This window comes from Fringilla coelebs (genome assembly GCF_963513975.1).
Source record: "Fringilla coelebs genome assembly, chromosome: 1".
NCBI lineage: Eukaryota > Metazoa > Chordata > Aves > Passeriformes > Fringillidae > Fringilla > Fringilla coelebs.
In genome coordinates this window covers 26,463,932-26,485,316 of record NC_140028.1, presented here as the reverse complement: position 1 = coordinate 26,485,316, position 21,385 = coordinate 26,463,932, and the positions used below count along the sequence as shown (strand labels likewise).

Below are 21,385 nucleotides of genomic sequence, written 5' to 3'. Positions count from 1 at the left end.
CCTGCCTGGTAACGGGGTTGGTCTGGATGACCTCCTGAGCTCCTGCCAAGCACAGTCCCTCAGACGGGTGTGACTAGGGAAGGAATGCTTTCTCCCCAGATAAGCACTCCTGCAAAATATTTACGATAAGACACAATTCAAAGCTACTAACTGATCATATATGAAGCATTGTTCCCGAATAGGTGGCTGTTAGTCAAAAGGTGCGTCGAAAATTTTTTAATTGTTTGATTTCTGTCAACTTCTTCATGCGCGTCTCTCGAGAACCCCGATGGGGCACAGCAGGGCGCTGCGGGCCGGGGCCCTCCCGCGCCGGCCCCGCAGCGCGGTGCGCGTCCCCTCAGGCACGGCAGCCCCTCACGGGGCCGCGGGGCTGCCCCGCGCCCTGCGCCGCCTTCCACCGACCCTGCGCCCGCGCCAGGCCGGGGCTGCCCGCGCCGGGCCGGCCTGCCCGCCCTCCCCGGGGGAGGCGGCGCAGCCCGCATCCTCCTGCGGGAGCAGGGCCGGGGGGCCGCGGCAGCGCCGGCGGGGGGAAGCGGTACTCTCCTCCCCGCTCCCCTCCCCTCCGCTTCCCTCCTCTCCTCCTTTTGCCTCGCTCCGCTCGTCCCTCCTCCCTGCCGGTGCTGGCGGCGGCTCCTCCTCCGCGTGTGACCCGGTGCCGCATGTGAGCGGGAGGAGGGACCGCGCGGCGCGGATCCCACTGTGGCGGCGGCAGGAGGAGGAGCGGGAGCCGGCGTGCGGTGTCCCCCCGCAGCCTCATCGCTGGGCCCCGCCGGCGCTCCCCATGCCCGTGTGGTGCTGCCGCTGCTCCCTGGCCGGTCACTTCAGGTGAGGCGGCGGCGGGGGGCGGTGGGGCGGCGCGGGAGCCGGGCCGCGGGGCAGCGGGCGGGGGCGGTGCGGGCAGGACGGGGACATCGTCGGGGCTGCGGCCTCCGCGGGGCTGCGGCGGCGACCGCGGCGCTGCCGGCCCCGCACGGCCCCGCCGAGCAAGGGATGGCGGCGGCGGGGCCCGGGCGGGCGCGCCGTGACCTTGGGCAGCGCCGAGGCGCAGCCGGGCCGGGGGCAGCCCGCGGCCGCTGATGCTCGGTGTCGCTCCGGGGTTCGCAGCGCTGCACCGCCCGGGATGCCGGCCCCGAGGGGCACCGCTCCGCCCGCTTACCTGAATGAAATGCAACAGTCTGGCAGTGGTGAATTAATTCTCTTCTCGAAGAGGTTGAGACCAAATTCAGATTCCTTTTATATAACGAGTTTTCTGTTAACCGCCCACCACACACAGTCCGTTTCTTCTTTTTTTTTTTTTTTTCCTGAAAGTACGCAGTGTATTCTAGCGTCTTTCAAAACGGCTACCTGGAAAGGTACCATTTATTTTAATAACTTGCAACAAATTATGCGTTGTTATCAAATTATTATTATTAGCTTTTTCAAATGGGAGAAAAATTGTTATGTGTATGCTGTGTTTTTTCTCTTAATGGGTTAAAAAAGAATAGGCAAAACCATGAAGGCACATTTTTACATATGTTTAGAATCTGTGTGTTTGACAGAATGTAATTCCCTAGGTTATTTGAGTGACCAGTATAAGATAAATTAGGCTCTAGTGTTGAAACTGGCTCATCTTGTGCCCACTTGCATGTCTGCAGGACTGGAGCCGTAGGTGATTGTGCCAAGTCCCCACCACTGCAAAGCTGTCTACCGTGAGTTTTATCAAGATAAAAACTGCTGGTACTTGGTGGCTTTCAGTGCTGCTCAGAGTTTAGGAAGGTAGTGGCCCCTAACTTCAGATCTTGCTAGGTTCTTGTATGATGTTCTTACAAAGGAAGAACATACTGCTGACAACACTCCTTCGTATGCACTGCATTTGGTGTGCAGGTATTCTGGTGCAAAGAACGAGAAACTGCACATTGTGTGCAGATGTTCCTGTGCAAAATCACCAGTTCGGTAATAAGCTGCATAGAAGCAACTTTTTTATTGTTAAAAGATTCTTCTACAGCATTGTGCATATATCTCTTAAAAGAAGTTTTGAGATTTTTTTTTTTTGGTTTTATGTTCCATCAAGCACAGCAAGTATAGTAAAGCCACACTAAAGCAGGCATGCTCGCCTTAAGCCTGTCTTTTGCAAAACATAAGGTAGTATGCCTTTGTCAACTTTGAGCAAAGGCTGGAAAATAAAACAGTCTTCCTGCTCCTTTCTAAAAGCAGAGGTAAAAAAAATCAGAATGATAATTAGATATCCCCTCTCTGACTCCTCGTCTTCATCCAACTCATGCTGTTTGGATGTTAGGTGTCTGCAAGAGCTAATGTGCAGCTGTAATCAAACACTAAGCAAATAATTTGCTTGTTTTTTTTTTCTGTTGTACTGCAGGGAATAGTGATATCAAGTACTTTCCAAAATAAATGCAAGCTCAGAATATCTCCCCACCCTTTTTAACAATGCCATCAGAGAGATGTGTTACAGATTGTGCTACTGCTGTTGTTACTGCACGGCTCTGTCTCCAGTTTACTTCAGACTTCCCCACTGAGGAAAGGCTTTTGAAACAGAATCTTGGGTGCTGTGGGAGTTGAGGCAGTACATGGTTTATGTGGCTTCTTGAAGGCCCTGGGAATTGGATCAGCATCTTACAGTTTTGATCCTGTGTAGAAAATAATTGTTGAAATGCTAGAATAGCTTTAGGATATGCAAAGTCTTAGGAAATAGATAAGAGTACTTTTATTTATTATTGATAATTACCATGTTTAAAAAGAGAATTGTTTTTTAGAAATTTTTCTAGAAAAATATCCCTTTGTTGATACAGGTATTTTTGATTAAAAATTGGTTGTGCTTACTTCACAAAAGACAAAATAACTACTGTGACAGACTGTTTTTAATTTGACTCTGTCTTTCTAGTTAGGCTGATAGTTTGTGTGCTTCTTCAATGACCTGGAAAGGTTTCAGAAAGGACTCCTAAATAATTAAATAGAAAACATTATAAGACAAGTCTTTGTATTCTAGAAGCACATCTACGTGGTGAAGAGTTACAAGAGAAACTTAAGTGTATTTTTCAGAGAAAGAACTGAAAAATCTAGGAAAATGGCCAGTGGTGAAAGCAGTCAGCTGTGCAGGAGCTGACCTGACTACATGGCAATTCCTTCTGTAAAAACTTTTAATAGTGGTAGGATGATTATGTCTAGGGCTTAAAGGGATCACTTCACAAGGATCCATCCTCGCACCACTGCCAACTTTAACCAGCCTCACTTCTCTCTGAATGCAGATATGTTGAAGTGAAGTCCTGTGTGCTGCTCAGCCAGCAGGAAGGGATATGAACACTGCTGTTGTACCTTAGCTGCTCTAAGGTACCTTCAGGCTTTGTCTGGCCTTAATGTTGTTAATTGGCTAGGCAGTGTGTATCTCCTGATTTGATAAGGATAATGAGGAATGAGTTCTACTCTGTGTGGGATCAAAATAATGCTTGTGGCTATACTTTGGCTTTGTATAAACTGAGATTAGAAATCTGCACTTCTGCAGAGCCATCTGTGCTTTTTTGTTATCCTTCTGTAGACTTTGCTAGGAGAAAGTAGTTTTAAAAAATCTTCTGTTAGAAAAGCTGTGCTGAAGAGTAAAATTGTGTAGATTGGATAAAACATATCTGTTTTGGTCTCAATTTCACCAGTTTCCTAGCTTTTAAAGAAAAACATCAAAAGCGACTATTTTTGAAGAGACTGTTCTGACAACAGTTCACTGTTTCATTTTAGTTTTCTCCCATCTGTCCTTCTTAATTAGAACTTACAGCGGCACTGAAACCGAAGGACAGCTTTTGAATTCCTTTGTTCAGTACTTTGGTGACAGTCTTGGGAGGAAGATTAAAAGAATGCCTTTAATTGAAGAAACTGTTCTGCCTGGCGACTCCCTTCTTACCCTGCCTGTAGTAATAATAGGTGAGTTTTTTCCCTTTTTAAAGATTCACTGTCACTGCCATTGCCTTTATCAACCTGCTGCATAAATAATGTATCAATAACTAGTGCTTAGAACCCTTATAGTGAAGATCTTTATTAGAGCAATACAGTTGTTATAATTAATAACAGTATTATAATTAACAACAGTAGCATTATATTATGTTAAGGGACTTGTTGGAGTATATTTGAATTTAAATTGTGCTTTGAAAAAATCAGCTGTGTTATTTAGCAGCAGATATGGGAGTATTAACAGAAGAACTGTATTGATTCTAGTGTTGATAACACATGTTTTGATTAATGTGATATGTCTATTTCTGTATGCATGGAGGTTGTCAATGGTACACCAGTAGAAATCTGTGGGGTGATGTGGAAGAGTGAGAAGCATAATGTGTGCTCTGTGTTGGTTAGGTGCTAACCTGTCATTAATTGCCTTTTTCTCTGTTGCATCCATCACTAATATCTAAATATTCTCCCATCTTTTCCAAAATGGATCCAGCTCAACTTGGCTAGTTTTAAATAATAAATTGTAGTCTTGATTGAACACTTAAGGTCTTGTACTTGTAAAATGACAGGGTAACAGAGGGAGGAGGCTCCATAGGTACACAACTTAATTGAGAATGTATTATGCCTAATGTGTATTGGGCTGAGGTTTTTCAACGACAGCAGATCACCAGCTCATTCTTGCCATGACTTCATGAGGGAATAAAGAAAAGATTTGAAGTAAAGAAGGTTTTCAATATTCTAGTCCAAAGCTGTTGAGACTAGAGCAAGTACCTACCTGTAAACAAGCAAATATTTTGGAGATTGATGTTGCAACATAATTGTGTTCACAGTTTCTCCACAACATTGAAAGACTGGCGTTTGCACAGTGCCTGTTCTCAAAGCGCTCTTTATGATAGTTTAAAATAGTGCTCATGGAGCAGACTGAGGTGTGTGTGACAGACATGAATCACGTGACGAGTTCTGCATCACAGTTGAAGAGAACAGTGTCCTGGCATTTCATCAGCCTTAGTATAGGTTTGTCATATGGTTTATGATTCAGTTTCCACTGTTTTGCAAAATGCGTTATGCAAATACCTGTACTCAATACTTGCTTTGTCTAGAGCACCTTTCTAGGTGCTGACACCAAACACAGCTGCCTTGACCACTTCTCCATCATCAAAATGCTTCTTCACAGATATATTTGAGCCACCTTGCAAGCTGATCTTCTCCACTGACAGCCTGTTATCACTGAAGAGCCTTTGATGGGATCTAAAATGATTTGATAATGTAGCAGAGGAGCATGAAAATAGTTGTCATCCCCCCTGCCCCCCCATATATGAACACACTCTCTACTGGTTTAATAACTTCTGTGCAGTAGCTGTGTACCTGGAAAGAAACGCATGTACTCCATCAGGGTTGAACAATTTCATGCTGAAACTCTTAAGTTGAGAATGTGTTCTATGCTAAACATTTTTATCTTCTACACCAGTTTTGATCATTACTATGTGGAACATTGTCAGTTCTTAGCCAAATAACAAGGCTGTTATGATACTTGAAGTTGAATATTTGCTTTAAATTTAGACACATAATGTAAAGGGATTGTACTACAGTTTGATGTTGATCAAGAGAAGATTTTGCTGATATTGAAATAAACTTCCAACTCCTTCTTAAATGAACAGGACCATGGGGTTTCTGATTTTATTCATTGTACAAATAAAGTTTGTGTAATAGTAGTATCTTTTAATATCTTATCGGAGGCACTGTGTGCAAATAAAAACCAAAATTTGTCATTTCAAAAAGATTTTTTTCTCTTTTTCCCAAGAATTTTCTGAGAAAACCGTAGCAAGTCTCATTGCAGACCTTGCAGCTGAACCTTCATCCTGTGTGTTCTTAACAGCATATCCTCAAGGGATTTCCTTTCCCTTGAATTCAGTCTGCTTAAAGAATAGGAGCTGGGTTTGGATCAGCTCTCTGGATGGTCCCAGAAAAATTCAGGGAACTCAGTGACTCAGTAATTCACCTTAACATCACATAATCTCTAGGTTGGAAGAGACCTTCAAGATCATTGAGTCCAACCCATGCCTTAACACCTCGACTAAACTGTGGCACCGAGTGCTACATCCGGTCTTTTCTTAAACACATCCAGGGACGGTGACTCCACCACTTCCCTGGGCCGGCCATTCTGCTACTTTATCACTCTTTCCATGATATCACTTTTCCCTAATATGCAACCTATATTTCCCTTGGTGCAGCTTTAGACTTGTCCTCTGGTTCTGTCAGTTGCTGCCCAGAGAAAAAGACCAACCCCCACCTGGCTACAGCCACCTTTCAGAAGTTGTAGAGAGTGATAAGGTCACCTCTGAGTCTCCTTTTCTGCAGGCTGAACCCCCCCAGCTCCCTCAGTCGTTCCTCACAAGGCTTGTGTTTCAGGCCCTTCTCCAGCCTCGTTGCTCTTCTCTGGACGCACTCAAGCCTCTCAAACTCCTTCCTGAACTGAGGGGCCAGAACTGGACACAGCACTCAAGGCATGGCCTCACCAGTGCAAAGTACAGGGGAAGAGTGACCTCCCTGCTCCTGCTGGCCACACTGCTCCTGGCACAGGCCAGGTGCCATTGGCCTTCTTGGCCATCAGGGCACACTGCTGGACTTAACCTCAATAAATTTGCATTCAGAGAGAAGTTAGGCTGGTTAAAGTTGGCAGTGGTGTAAGGATGGATCCTTGTGAAGTGATCCCTTTAAGACATCCATAGACATAACCCATCCATCCCATCCTTGGGCTTTGCCAGTCTTTGTTTGGGTGACATTTGTTAACCATTTACTTCTTTTAGGCTTATTCAGTAGGAATTCACTTTAACATGGCATCCTTGGCTATGCACACATTTTCCTCTTTCCATTGTGGATGAGCTTTCTTTATATCCCAATGGAAAAATAAAGCTAGCTGTGCAATTGTAAAAACATTAAAAAATTCTTTACTGCATTCAAGTTATAATTCTAAAAACAATTAAGAATTTATTCAGCCAAGGAAATGCTTGTGAATTACTGGTATGATTAAAGTGTTTTCATAATTTCATTTGATTTTGTTATGGATAGTTTCTCTGTATTGCTGCAGTTCTCTCTCACATCTATTTCATGGCAAATGGGTGACAGGAGGGGCTTGCATCTTCTTTAAGCTTCAAATTCCTGGACTGAAGCATATCCAGCTATCTTATGTTGATCTGTTTGCGAGAGGGCAGAACAGTGTGAGAGTAAGAAAGATCTTTTTCACTGTCTTTAGATTCTTTAGATGTTTTCCTGCAGCCTATGGCTTTACCAGTCTATGTGCCCAGAATTGTAATAAAGTATGGGATTTTCTGCCACTGGGGACCAGGTGAGTATAGCCTGGTGAAAGAGGAAAGAGAGATCCATTGTATGAAAAAACTGGGAATAAACAGGGCCTCAGCAAAGTAATGGGGGATTTAGGACTGAGGAATCAGGAAAAGGAGAAGAGACAGGCATTGGAGAAATGGAATTGTTAACAGGTGATGAAAATGGTGTGTGCAGAGGTGATGGGGAAAAGTTAATGAGCTGTGAATTCTTGACATCAAGAGGTGAAATGGTAGGAAGTAAGAACAAACATCCAACAATGCCTGCTATGTTAAAGTATGAATGAATTAATAACCTAAACCCAGAATTTGCAGTGTGTGCTAAATACCATGTGTCCAAACAAAGACAAAGTACTGACAAGTGGCTCATTAGGAGAACACTGTGCTTTTCATTCAGTTAATGAGTAAGAGGAGCTATAGAAATAACAACACATGGCCACATATTTAAATTTTGTATCATAGCACATACTTTTCTGATTTCTCTTTCTGTAACTTTTGATGTCTGATTTTGCAATATGAATGTTACTTCTGTATCTGCATGTGATAAATATGGTCCCCTACTTCGTTTAATAATGTTAAATAAATAGGAATATTTACCTTATGGTAATGTTTTGGTTCCATCTATCGCATACTTTTAATAACATTTTAAAAATAATTGTCTATAAAAATTGCAGCAATACACATATACAAATTGAAAATGCTACAAAGCTGGTTAAAGTTTTTAACTTGATACTCTTCCTGAACAATGAATGTGAACTTAAATGTGTTTCTTTTTCTCTACCACTTACCTACAGGATGTCTGTGGTCACTTAACTTTTATGTTGCTGTTTTGCAGTGTCTGTAACTTCTATATTGACTTTCAGTTTTAAGCTTTCTGCTTCTCTTCCCTTTATTTTATGGACAGACCTGAAGAGAATATAATCCAGATAGTCTTTGTGCTCTGTGTTGTACAGTGCCTGTGGGAATGCAAAATTGTAAGATGGCAATAATATTCAGTTATCACTGCGACTGACAGGCAGGCCATTATCTGTCAGGCCATTTTCACACAGTAGTGAATTTGACATAGTAAATTAGGGAACTTCTTTATATGCATTTTGCTTCCTGGTGTAAAAGTCACGCTTGTTTCTCTTTAACTGAAAAAAAAAATTTCTCTATATTTGGAGGATGGTCCTTGTAAAAGCTCTATTTTACTGCAAAGTTTATAAACTGCTTTGAAATCAAGACAGTCTGGCATTAGGCTACTTCAGTATTATTTTGTTGCTGTATATTTAGTGATTAACAAACTGTAGATTATAAACATTTTTACTAAAGCAGTGAATTTTTTCTTTAATAGGAAATGGACCTTCAGGAATTTGCCTTTCTTATCTGCTCTCTGGATACAGGCCATATTTGTCTCCTGAAGCTATACACCCAAACCCCATTCTACATACAAAATTAGAAGAAGCTCGACATCTTTCCATTGTTGACCAAGTAAGTTTTGGTTGCCTTCTTGTCTAGCTCTTTTCCTACTGTAAGCATTAGTGCATTAATAAGTTATTTTGTTATTCTGTTAATTTAAATAGAATCAACTCATGACCATTAGATCCAAACCTGTGGACTGTGGACTGTGGACTGTGGACTGTGTAGTGTTGTTTGGGGCTCTTGAAGGCTTTTAGTTTGTGGTGTTTTTTGGTTTTACAGTCTGCTCTTTGTTGTGTTCTTACTGCTTGCCAGGAGTGTTTAAAGCATGACTTGGTTAGTGGCTGATGCAGGAATTCCAGTTGTCATGTCCTGGGATGTTTGGGCACTATCACCAAGGACCACATGCTACTAACATACATAAAGTACACGTAGTTCAAGTTAAAATATTCTTAAATATTACAAAATATTCTTAAATACTACAATTCTTACTAAGATTTCAGTTTTAGTTGTACTGGGGACATATATTCTCTATAAACACAATCCTTTTTTCTTTTTGGAACAGTATGCATCCTTCAGTGTTTGTGTTGTATTGATAGTTGCTCTTATGCTGTAGTTGTTAGCCATGTATACGTCCAATTTTTCTGTCAGGTTTGATTTGTTTAATCTTCTCCAGCATTTTTCTTTCTGCTTGTCCATTGGTTTGCCATGTTAACACTGTTTTCCACTCACCTCATTGTACTCCTGATGGATTACTGACAGTGTCACTGTATTGCCTTTGTAACTAATTTATTTGAAATACAAACATGGATTTATATTTGTAGGGGGTAAATAGGAGTTTGTTTGGCTTTGGATTTTTGAGGGTGTTTTTATTTCAGTGCTGTGCTATTTGCATGTGATGTTTACTCTAGGTCTCAAGGGCTTTTTCTTTTGCAGGAGAGTAGGTTGCCTAAGTTTTGGCTACAGATGTTTCATGTACTTCATCCTCTCCCAACCCCCTGATATTTTGACTAATTAGGAAGCTAAGCTGTACTGACTTTGTCAGCAACAATTGGTCTTATGTCTAGTTCTTTCTTCAAATCTCTATTTTCTCTTCAAATAATTGCTATTGTATAATTTTTGCAATTATTGCAATTTTTAGAATAAGACTGGTTAATAGATGCTGAAATGGGAACTTTACAAAGTTCTAGAAATTTTTCTCAACATTAACTGGTGTGTAAAATAATCCTAGTTTTACTTTTTAAAAATAATGCTTATTTTATCTTCATGATTTTAAGATATTATACAGTTAGTGTTGGAGCTAGCTAAGAGCTGTCAAAAGAGCCTTTTCTACTTGATGTTTAAAGCTTGATGTTTTTAGATTCCAATTTTGCGTTATCAAAATGGGGCTCCTAGAAATATTAGCAGTCATTTGTTAGAAACAGTCTGTTGTCTATAAATATAGATGCTACTAAGTTGCTCTGATCTCTATTTGTCCACGTACTTCTTTGTTCTGCAAATACTGACTTGCCCCAGAATTGCTGTTATTAACATATAATTTTTAAATGAGTGAGATGTACTATTCAGAGTTACAAAGAACTGAATCATAGCAGTTATTTCTGAAAAGTGTTTTGATAGAATCTCTACATTAAATACCTTTACCTAAAATGCAATTTGAATTGTGTTTTCTGTTGCAATTCAACTTCTGCACTTCAGAATAGCATGATGAACATTAAAAGTTTGGAATTTGTCATCCTTCAGGATCTGGAGTACCTGTCAGAAGGCCTGGAAGGACGCTCCTCAAACCCAGTTGCAGTGCTTTTTGATACGTTGCTTCACCCTGATGCTGACTTTGGCTATGACTACCCGCCTGTTCTGCACTGGAAGTTAGAACAGCATAATTATATTCCCCACATAGTGCTTGGAAAAGGACCACCTGGCGGGGCTTGGCATGTGAGTAAAATTTCATCTCGCTCCTAGAGTAACTTGATAACTGTGTATTTTGGGATTTTTCTTACTGCCTTACTCTAGGGCTTTTTTAGATGGTAGTGCCAGTTGCAGTTTCAGCTGCTCATTAGCAAAGCCCAGGTAAGTGGGGGATAAGAGAAAGGAAGAAGTTGCCTTTTACTTGGGTGTTTGTGACCATGAGTGCTGTTTTATATTACTAGGTTTTTTGTTAGTTCACATGTAATGAATTTTAATGGATTGCCTATTACTTTTTTTTCTTGTCTGCATTGCTTCCTGGTGCTTTTATATACAATCTTAAATGTTGGTGTCTTTATATGATGCTGCTTTCACATTGTGTGTTTCCTTTCTCTTTTTTGATTTTAAATAACTTGCTTTTAGTCTCCCTTTGACATGTTCTCTCTTCACCTTCTTTATTAGCTCACGTGGTTGCTTATTATCTAAGTGTAACACAGAAACAGTTCTTCAGTTTTTCATTTAATGTCCTGGTTTTATGTTGCATTCTGGTATTTTGTTGCTCTAAATGAGTACAATGAGAAGAGCTTCACTGGTTTTTACATTTGAATTTTTTTTTTTAAATTTACGTTCTACATTTGAACTGAAATTTGAATTTGAAATGTGTCTGATCATGCATCTTCATATTTTCTCCATAGTCCATGGAGGGCTCTATGCTAACCATCAGTTTTGGAGACTGGATGGAATTGCCTGGCCTCAGCTTTAAGGAGTGGGCAGCTAGCAAACGCAGGTAAAGATACTGCAGAATCCATTTGGGAATCCCAGTGGTTATAAAAATCCAGATAACTGGAAAATAGTCAAACTTCACTGTTCACAGGAGGGCTTCTTGTTTAGTTTATTAAAATTGTTTGGTGGCACTGGAAATTCTTCTGCTGTGTGTATTCTGATAGGAAAAAACTGGACAATAGTCAGGCAGAATAATTGCTGGTGAGTGCACTGAAAGCAAACGTACAGGCAGCGTTGTGTTCCAGCAGCATTTCAGAAAGAGGCACTTGCTGAAAACAGTTCTGATCAGAGGTGAGGGAAGATGGAGGAAGGAATTTCAAATCCACTGAAGGGAGGTATTGCAAGTTCCTCTTTCAACACCCATGCAGCTGAAGTTGCTGTGCACACCAGCTTTCTTGCAGTTCAGGAAGTTATATATTTCAGCATTTGCTTTTACAGGCAAAGCTGCAGCACCTGAAATCAATGAATTTTAATTTTAAGAGAATAATTCAGTATTTCGGTGTTAATTTCTAGCAATAAGTTTCTTGAAAAAACATGAGAACTTAATCTTGTGCAAGCTCACTGGTTTTACTTCAGTTCATAAAGGTCTGTGTCAGCAGATGAACTCTACATAAGCTTTTTCTAAAATTTAATTTTTTTTTTACTTTGTTCTAGCAAAATTAAAGGAAGTTGGTTTTTGTACCATGTATGGGAAAAGAAGAAGTACAGTTACTTGAGCATATGTCTTTAAGGGCAGACTGTTACTCATTTCAGGACAACCCTTGAAGTGAGGAAACTGTAGCTTTGTTCTTTAATCCTTTTCTTAGATAACCACAGCAATCTTGCCTCCTTGCCTAACTGAAATCCCATAAGCTGCTTATTATCTGAAGCTATGTATTATAGTTTTCAACAATGCTAAAACCAGAAATGCTGACCTGTTATACTACAATTAAACAAGCTTATTTAAAAGGATTGATGATAATGTAACATTCGAGTTACGTAGAATAGTTTCCTAAGTTTCCTTGCAAGAGGTGTCACGCTGTCACATTATTCTCTTCCAATAAATATCTCATGAGGATTTCCAGAGTAGTAACGTGAGCAATTAAAAGAACATGTGCTATTATATTGTTAGTCTAAGAAAATGAATACCCTGATTATTTGTAAATACGGTTTTAAGTGTAATTTAGTAGCAATGCTCATGTTCACTACAGTTTGTTTTGCCCTTTTCCTAGAGCTTACTTCTAAAGAAACAGCAAAATTCATGCAACTCTTCCAAATAATTACACTGTCAGCTATTTTTCTTATAAATGAGACTCCAATAATCACGAGAAAAGCAGAGATGTAATAGCAGGGTTGCAGTGCAAAAATGGTTTTTATTGAACACTTGAACCTCACAATCCTGTTTACATAGTTGCATTAACACTCTGTGTCATGTTTGCTTTGCTCATTCATGTGACATGGAACTACTTCATTTGATACTGAACTTAACCGTACCCAAGGGAAAGGTCTTTTGTAAAGTATAATGACTACTTGGTTCCAGTAACATATTGAACCTAGAGTTTCAAAATTAGCACTTAACTATGACATTTAATTAATCAGATCATAAGTAAGTGTATTCTCATGGGGTACAAGTTTAGCCAATACTGTATTGTTGATAGTTGTGATGTTAAACTTTGTAAAACACTTCCATATGGAGCTGCTGTGATACTCCAGAGCTTTGTTACACCTAATTTCTTAATCACCATAGCAATTTACATTGTATAAACACAAGTATGTTTAAAAGTTAGCTGGTCTTGTGTATCAGGAAACAAGAGAACAAATAAATGAAATGTCTTTAAAGATGCTGAACTCAGTGTCATTTACACTGAGCAGATTCACTCCTCATGAACTTGACTTGTCATGTGGTATATCATATCTGAAATTCAGATTACCAATAAGGTCTATTTATTAACCAGAACCATTCAATTTTCTTTCAGAAATATAAAGAGTGATCGAGTAATGCCAGAGGAAATAGCTTGTTATTATAAACACTATGTTAAAGTCATGGGCCTCCAAAAGAATTTCAGAGACAATGTTTACATAACATCAGTGTCCAGGCTTTACCGAGAAAAGGATGATGAAGGTAGGAGTCACCAAAATGAAGATATTTCAACACAGCACTTGGAAATGGAAGATGGACAGAAATCGCTTATTAAGAGAAACTGGGAAGTCAGAGGTTATCAGCGAGCAACAGATGGCTCTCATGTGCCCTTCTGCCTCTTTGCTGAGAATGTGGCTCTTGCAACTGGAACCTTTGATTCTCCTGGCCGACTGCAAGTTGAAGGAGAAGACTTTCCTTTTGTCCTCCATTCCATGTCTGACTTTGGAGCCGCAATCAGCAAAGGAAAGTTACGTGGGAAGGCAGACCCTGTGTTGATTGTGGGTGCTGGACTAACAGCAGCTGATGCAGTGCTATGTGCCTATAACAACAACATCCCAGTAGTCCATGTGTTTCGCAGAAGAGTTACTGATACAAGCCTAATTTTCAAACAGTTACCTAAAAAGCTTTACCCTGAATACCATAAGGTCTATCACATGATGTGTACTCAGTCTCATACCGTGGACTCTAACCAACATTCTGCTTACACTAGTTTCCCTGAACACAATGTACTTTCCTTCAAGCCTGAGATGAAATGTGTTCTTCAGAGTGCCTCTGGACTGAAGAAAATTTTGAAGTTTTCTGTAGCCTTAGTTCTCATAGGTTCTCACCCAAATCTTTTCTTTTTAAAGGACCAAGGACATAGCATAGGTCATCACTCTAATCAGCCCATCACATGCAAGGGCAATCCTATAGAGATTGATCCGTACACTTACGAATGCACTAAAGAAGCCAACCTCTTTGCTTTAGGGCCTCTGGTGGGAGACAACTTTGTACGGTTTTTAAAAGGAGGTGCCCTGGGCATTGCACGATGCTTGGCAATAAGACAAAAGAAGAAACATGAATTGATTGAAAGTGAGGATGGAGGAGGTGAGGGGGTACCATAAACGAGACATTAGAAACTCTCACATCCAGGATTACAGATGTAGTCTTAACAGAAAACTCACTGGCAGCAAAAGTTGATAGCAGTCACATTTCTGTTGTGTACAAGTAACCTGCGCTTGTATTGCTTGGTAAAGGATGCTGATATTATGACACTTCACTCTTTAAAAATACAAAAAATTGATCTGCTATTTCAACTGATCTCAACTGGAATTGCTTCCAGATAAACAGAAAATAAGACTAACTTATCTTGGCCTGCCTTGTCATCTCTTGCTTAACTACAAGAGCAGACTTCATCTGTGAAAGGCAATGCCTACCAGAGTGGTTTTACGTTTTAGTGTCAAATGTGACAAGAATACTCTTACCATGAAATTGAAATAACTTCTAAAAGCAGAAAGCTTGTTTAGTACAAAGTGATTCTTTGTCCCAAAGCAAATCTGGAGCCTTCTGCTTGAAACAAGGATTTTATTTATTTGCCACAGTAATACTTGGAATGAGCACTTAGTAAAATGGTTCCTGCTATAAGAAGGACTTCTGTAAGCAAGAAGTATTCCTCAACAGTTTTAAATTATCCTGGCAATTGGAATAAAAGAATAAGCATTCCCATTTAATCTTTAATGATTTGACACAACACAGTCCATTAATGTTTCTTCACACTATGCCTAGACTTGGGTGAGTGCACAAAGACGAACATGAGGTGTTCCCCTACAGTGATATGTACATTTCTGAGAATACGCATTAACATAAACAATAAAGTACTGATGGAAGTGCTCTTATTACAGTGTCAATATCATGAATATCTAGTGTACTACTGAAAAATTAGGTACATAAGAAAATTAAGGGGTTTTGGTTCCAAGCTCAGGAAGACTGAATGGTATCACTTGGCTGATGAAGGTGGGGTGGGTGATAGATATTCTCCCATTTGGCCAAAAATTGGTTCTCTTTTTTTTCTAGAGCAACACATGATAGTAAAATATTTTAGCTTGCAGTTTCTGAAACTTAAGAAAGGCTTATATCTTACAGACAGCTAAAAAACAAACCAATCTCAAAACAAACATGCAATAGTACCTTTAAATCTTAAAACTTCTAATGAAAGACAAAGACTTAACTTGTACCTACCTCTGAATCCATCTTTCTGCTCCATAATGTAAGACCTAGATATCATTTGCTGGGTTTTACAGTAGTTAGTTCAACTAAACACACTTGTAGGTTATTTACCATCAAGAGGTTAAGTTAGGAAAGTGAACTCCCAGAACTCTCAATAGACAAAAGTGATTGGTCTTAACTGTTTCTTTACCAAATTTTTCATTTGGGTCCAATATGATGGAAAGGGTGTTATTTTTCTGTTTGGGGTTTTTTTGTGTTCAAGAATGCTGTGTTAGTTTCAGGTATTCTGTTTGCTTGATTAAAAATCTCCATATTGAACTTCAGCAGATTTTAAAAAGGAAGTTAGGCTTTGTGAAACTGCTAGTGGTTGCTGGTTTCCCATCTGCCTTAACTTTCATAAATGGTAGATAACTATATTCAATAAATGCCTGTTTTCTGTGCCTACTGAATTACAGGGTTCTGTGGCTACTGCAGGTCTTTATGCATCTGAGTAAGTTACTCAGAATTTGAAAAGGTTACTCAGAAGTTGAAAAGGTAAAGGATGCGAGGATTAAAATTACTATTTTCAGTGGAAGTCAAAATAATTTATGATATTATGCTACTACTAATAATAAATTTTAGTGTAGAGCCACTTAATAGCATAAACACAAAGGAGCATTTCTATCAATTTCTGCATTGCCCACATAGTTGGCTTTAGCCATGTATTGTCAATACTAGTTAAGGTACTTTTTTATACTGATATTGAGCTGATTTTAATTCCACTAAAGCCTAAGCTTGTTTTTTCATATTTTAATTGAGATTCTACAATTTTTCTTCTCTGGAAGAAATCTGTATATAGAAACCAATTCTAAACCTGTGATACCTAATAATTTTAACTAAGTGCTAAATACTTGATTATAGAATTTTATTGCAGTTTAGTTATTGGGAATACATCTGCACTGTGATTAAATTCTTGCAGCTTTGTATCAATATAAATGTCCAAATACAACACATGGCATGTTACAGCTTTTTCACAAAATCACAAGAGACATTTAAAATGCCAACAAAAAAGAGATTTACTTAGCAGTTATTTTGCAAAAGGGGGAAAAAACTTCAGCCCCTTTTCTAGCCTCAGCTGCTGCAGCAACTCACAAGCTCTGTGTGTTGTAGTGACAATTTTGTAGCAGAGATCTTTGTTCTTACTCAGATATCTTTTACTGCAATCTTACAGCACCTTGAGGTTCAACTGCTTTTATTTTTTCATCAATCTTGTCAGTATTTTTGAGATAAAAAGTTGCATGTGAGACTCCCTAGTTGGGCAGAGAAATCTCAGTGGTCATGTTTATTAAGCCAGTGTAAAAATACTTTTTTCAACCAAAGCTTTGCTAAAAGATCACCTTGTGTCTTCTAGGAATTGCTAGATTTCAAGTTGTAGCTAGACTTTTTAATTTTCACCTTTCTGATTTTGAGAGAAATTTCTGTTTCTCTTCTGTTTAGTATTTTGAGGAACTAGGCAATAGAAAAGTTCGGCCTTTGCCTTAAGATAGTTTTACCTACTGCATTTATTGTGAATTAGATGTTGGCACTGAAGTAGTTGTCTTTTGGGGAATCTGTTTCTCAGATTAAAAAAAAAAACCCAAGCATTTGAATTTCCTGTGTAATATAATAATTTACAGAAGGGAGACTGTTTCTTTCAGCTCTTCTTTCATTCATGAGAAGAATAAACTTTTAAACATGTATTTAAAAAGCGTACTTAGTACTTAAGATTTATCACAAAAATGTAGACAGGAAGAACATAATTTTTTAGCTGAAGTAATTTAATTTCGATTTACAGAATTTTTAAAGCTGGGTTAACCTGTGCTGTGTATTTTCTAATAGGCTAGTGGAAAAACAGCTTTTACACTTGGATTTGGGTCTTAATGCTGTGAATGTGTCTTCTAGTTAAATTATTGCTAAGAGTATTTCAGGTAGTGTCCAGATGCTGAACTGGGAGTAAGATTTCCTAACAATCTGACTCTTTCCAGTACCTCTTCTGACTGAATTGTACTTAAAACTTTTTCCACAAAGGAGTAAGCCTAAGTTTCACCCAAGTGAGTAAACAGAGGAATCCTCTCTGCAAGTAATCCAGAGAGAGTGGTGACAACATCACCAGATTCTTCTCTCAGGAATGGGCTTTGTCTTGGACTAGAAGCCTGAGCTCGCCAGTGACTGCATGAAGAGTATGGCTTGCAGGAACAGTGATTATGCACTGAGAAAGGGACACCAAAGTGTATTCCACAGCTCTAGGTCCCTTGTTGTTATCATAGGGAATTCTTGTATTTTACTTCCAGCCTGGTGGATGTACGCAACTTCTTTTGAGTAATTTCATAGAGTGATGTTTGCATAATGAAAAATACTCATTTTGTAGAAGGAGGTGGCTATAGCTTCTTTTTCTCACAGCTCAAGAACTGAAAAGAAGGCCAGAGCTAGAAGTCCAGAGTATTTACTCAAAGCTGGAGGAAATCAAACTAAAACCTCAATTTTGAGACAGGCCTGACCTGAATAGGCAGTTGAAAGGAAAGGCCATTTTCAGGCCAAATGCTCTTAAAAGAGAATGAAAGGGAGTAAAATTTGCAAACTTGCAGTGAGTCTTCACAGCTGACAAGTGATGACCAGTGAGGGATGATGGGAGGAAAGCTGTGAAGAACGTGTGCAGTATGAAGTGCAGATGTACAGCTGCTGAAGTACCAATAGGCTGGGGGTGTCCCATCCTCCTGGGGGCAGATGTGCGGCTGTGACAAGAGCTCTGCACAAGAGCTGTTTGTCCAACACCTGGCCTGGGATTTGTAACGTGTGTGAGAAATTGTCTTTGCTGACGAAGCTGTAGGACCAGATCAGCGACCTGGGGTGCCAAGAGATAAGGCTTTGTTACTCTGCTACCATATTTTGTACTTCTGAGAAGCAAGCAAGTATCTTGTAATAACAGGATCTTGACAGTGCTCCCAGATCTTTCTAAACAGGAAGAAGTAGCACACATTTGCTTTAAAGGCAGCTGATTTTATTACTGTCCATATAGTAATGATTTAATTTTGAGTAAGTTAGGGAACCAAAAGTGCCAAAAGGTTTATACTGTTAACATCTTAATTTAGATGATCCATTAGAACCTTACAATAACAATGTTCTGTCCTAATTTTTGGGTTCTTACTTTAGAGTGAGAGCAAGACAGGAGTATTCAAGAGATGTGAGAGCTTGTTGTATAAATATTTTTCTCATTTCTCCTTGCCCAACCTCAAAGAAAAGTCTTGTTTGAAATAACTATAAGAAGTGATTTTACTTAGCAGAAAGAATGGAAATTGAAGCATCTGACAGGAAAAGAAGGGCTTTGGTGACATTTAGGCGTACAAACCTGAAGTGAGGAATTATAAACAGCCTTTTTCCTGAAACAGAGTATTTTTGGGAATGTGATACACTGGGAGTTTCAATTTAATTTATTTTTGAAGCTTGAATTACACAAAGAATTGTGTGGTCAAGGATGAATTTGGTGTAAGGAACAAGGATTATAGGCAAGGGGGAAAGCATTTCTAGTGTTATTTAGTAGCTATAGTGAATCTAAGTGCTGTTTTAAAGATGGTTTTGTCTACAGACACTAGAACATTTCAGCTCAAGCATACCTTGAATGAGTTCATATTATACTTGTCTGCATGTTAGGTAATTTTCTAACTGATAATTTTGTACTTTCAGGGCATCATAAACCAACTCTTAAAACCTAGGTGTAATCAGAAGTCAGCAAAACCAGGAAACAACTTGTTCTGAAGACTAAATAACTGTAATTTGCACCTTCCTCCTCCATCTCTTTATTCTGAGATCACTGGCAATAAGTACCAGCCTACAGTAGATGCTTCAATAAACTGTCCCTAGACACCCTCTGCAGACTTACTTGCCAGCATAACGAAAAATAACAACTAGGTTTGCTATGTATTCACAAAATACTATAGAATCCTGGCATTTTTTAGGTTGTCCTTTAACTAGATATATGAATATTTTTTCATCGGTTTGGATGCTAAGACCAGCTGCTGTGTGAACAGTGAGCTATTGTTTGAGAGCTGATCCTGCTACCTTACATCTCCCTGGCACAATTTACTGAGTCAAAACTCTGGCCTTGCCCATTTCTGTTAGACCTGCTATGCTCGTTGTATGCTGGAATTCCAGTTTGAAATTACATAAAGAACTGTAGTCATCTACCTATGTTTGCTTACACATAATGCCCCTGGACTTGGAGATATGTGTAAATATAATTTCTTTGTGTGTGGCAGTGCCAGTTTTCATTTTTTGCCAGAGTATTCTTGCATCATACTTTTTTTTAAGATGAGCAATGTAAACACATACAGAATATTTTCTGTAAACAACTTGTGAGCAAAACCTCTCTTTTGATTAGATGATAAATATTCCTGTAGTTTGCATGCTAGGCTTGTTTTATCTTAATGTGTGAAAACTGATTACAGACTGAAGGCAAAAAAATTAAAATAGTGTCACCTAGAAGTCAGTTATTTTGATTTTGAGAAGTAGGGAACTCAAGTCAAATGAAAGATCAAACTGCAGAGGAAAAGGCGTTCAGAGAGCTGCAGTGTTCAGAATGAGGGAAAAGGTGTTTTGCATGGATCTGGTACTGAAACCAATGACTGACAGATTCCAATAATAAGAGCTGCAGCAGAGCAGAACGGGCAGAGCGCTAAAGCAAGTGGTAGAGAGAGTTGCTAGTCAGGGATATCTGATATTGTGTAGCATTTTTGTAACTATCTCTCTGGAATGTGGTGATGGCAATCAGAGATTCCAAGAGGAAGAGGGAGGAATAATGGTAAGGAAGAGGGTTCATTTTTTGGCACATTTGGCTTCAATTCTAATGAGATACCAGAACAAACAGAACACAACTGGAATTTGAGAATCAAGCAAAAATCAGTTAGGGAATTTGTGACTCAAACCAGATGTAGTCAAATGCGACTGAGGATTGATTCAAGAAAGGGAAAAGAACAAGAGAAAAGGGTGCAAGACTCCCTTCAGTTTCATGGGAGAGGGAGAGACAGGAAAAATATGGACTGAGAAATCATTTGTATAACATGGACTGGAGCAAGATGGGGAGTGGATTAGAGATAGGTCTACAGTAGAAGCTTCAGCTACTGTCTCAGTTAGGATTTATCATGGAATAGAGCCTAGCACATATCAGGAATGAAGGCAAGGAAGGGACTTGGCATTTCAGAGGAAGGTGATGGGGAGGTGGCTGGATGAAGGAACTCAAGCTTTCTGCAAATACAGTTTCCACATATAGGAACTGGTCTAATGACAAAGGAGAGGGCAGCCCTGACGCACAACCGCCACCATTCTGGGAGAAGATGGGGGAGTTAAGGGTAGGAGAAAAAAGGACAGACTCATAGATGTGAATGGACAGAAACAGAAATCACACTTCTATAGTGTGAATATCTTGGTAGTCTCCAAAAAAACCCAAACCTGTGGCTTCCCCAGCTGATGTAGAAAGTGGGAAGTCAGCTGAAATTGGTGTGAGTTAAACTGAAAACTAAACATGTTCTTATGCAGAGATCCAGCACCTATCCACAGTTTTAGTAGTACCTAGAGTGATTCAATCTGCTTTTAACTGTTTTCATCAGCTAAACAACTGAATGCAAGACTGTATGTTAAGAGCCTTGCTAATAAAAAGTTTATTTAGTTTATATATTGTGTGCATCTCCTTCCTGTAAGCAGCATGAACAAAAGTATTAAGTGCTACCAAAAAAAAGCATCCCAAACAAACCCTCAAACTTGGTTACATACAAAAAATGTAAGAAACAAGATCTGAAGTTTCTGTTTAGATATATTTTTAAGGTGAAGAACATAACTTTGTCAAAAAAGTGGGCATACTTGCAGACCATCAGTGTGGCAGATGAAAGAAACCTTAGATATCCTCTCAGATTTACTGAAC

The 21,385-nt window shown here is 39.4% G+C and overlaps 1 protein-coding gene across 1 annotated transcript; it reads left to right on the top strand.

Moving 5' to 3' along the window:
• The first annotated feature begins 565 nt into the window (after positions 1–565).
• On the top strand, positions 566–21,119 carry OSGIN2 (oxidative stress induced growth inhibitor family member 2). Its single transcript, XM_084217578.1, has 6 exons — positions 566–825; positions 3,752–3,906; positions 8,602–8,738; positions 10,407–10,598; positions 11,264–11,355; positions 13,307–21,119. The coding sequence occupies exons 1-6, from the start codon at positions 782–784 to the stop codon at positions 14,352–14,354; spliced, it is 1,668 nt and encodes a 555-aa protein (XP_084073704.1). The 5' UTR covers positions 566–781; the 3' UTR covers positions 14,355–21,119.
• Positions 21,120–21,385: the final 266 nt, after the last annotated feature.

What these genes read in the sequence shown, in the direction of transcription:
- OSGIN2 (XM_084217578.1), top strand. Translation starts at nt 782, where the DNA reads ATGCCCGTGTGGTGCTGCCGCTGCTCCCTGGCCGGTCACTTCAG. An exon ending in CCTGCCTGTAGTAATAATAG is followed by an intron (nt 3,907 to 8,601) that starts GTGAGTTTTTTC and finishes TTTCTTTAATAG; the next exon opens with GAAATGGACCTTCAGGAATT. An exon ending in TGGGCAGCTAGCAAACGCAG is followed by an intron (nt 11,356 to 13,306) that starts GTAAAGATACTG and finishes ATTTTCTTTCAG; the next exon opens with AAATATAAAGAGTGATCGAG.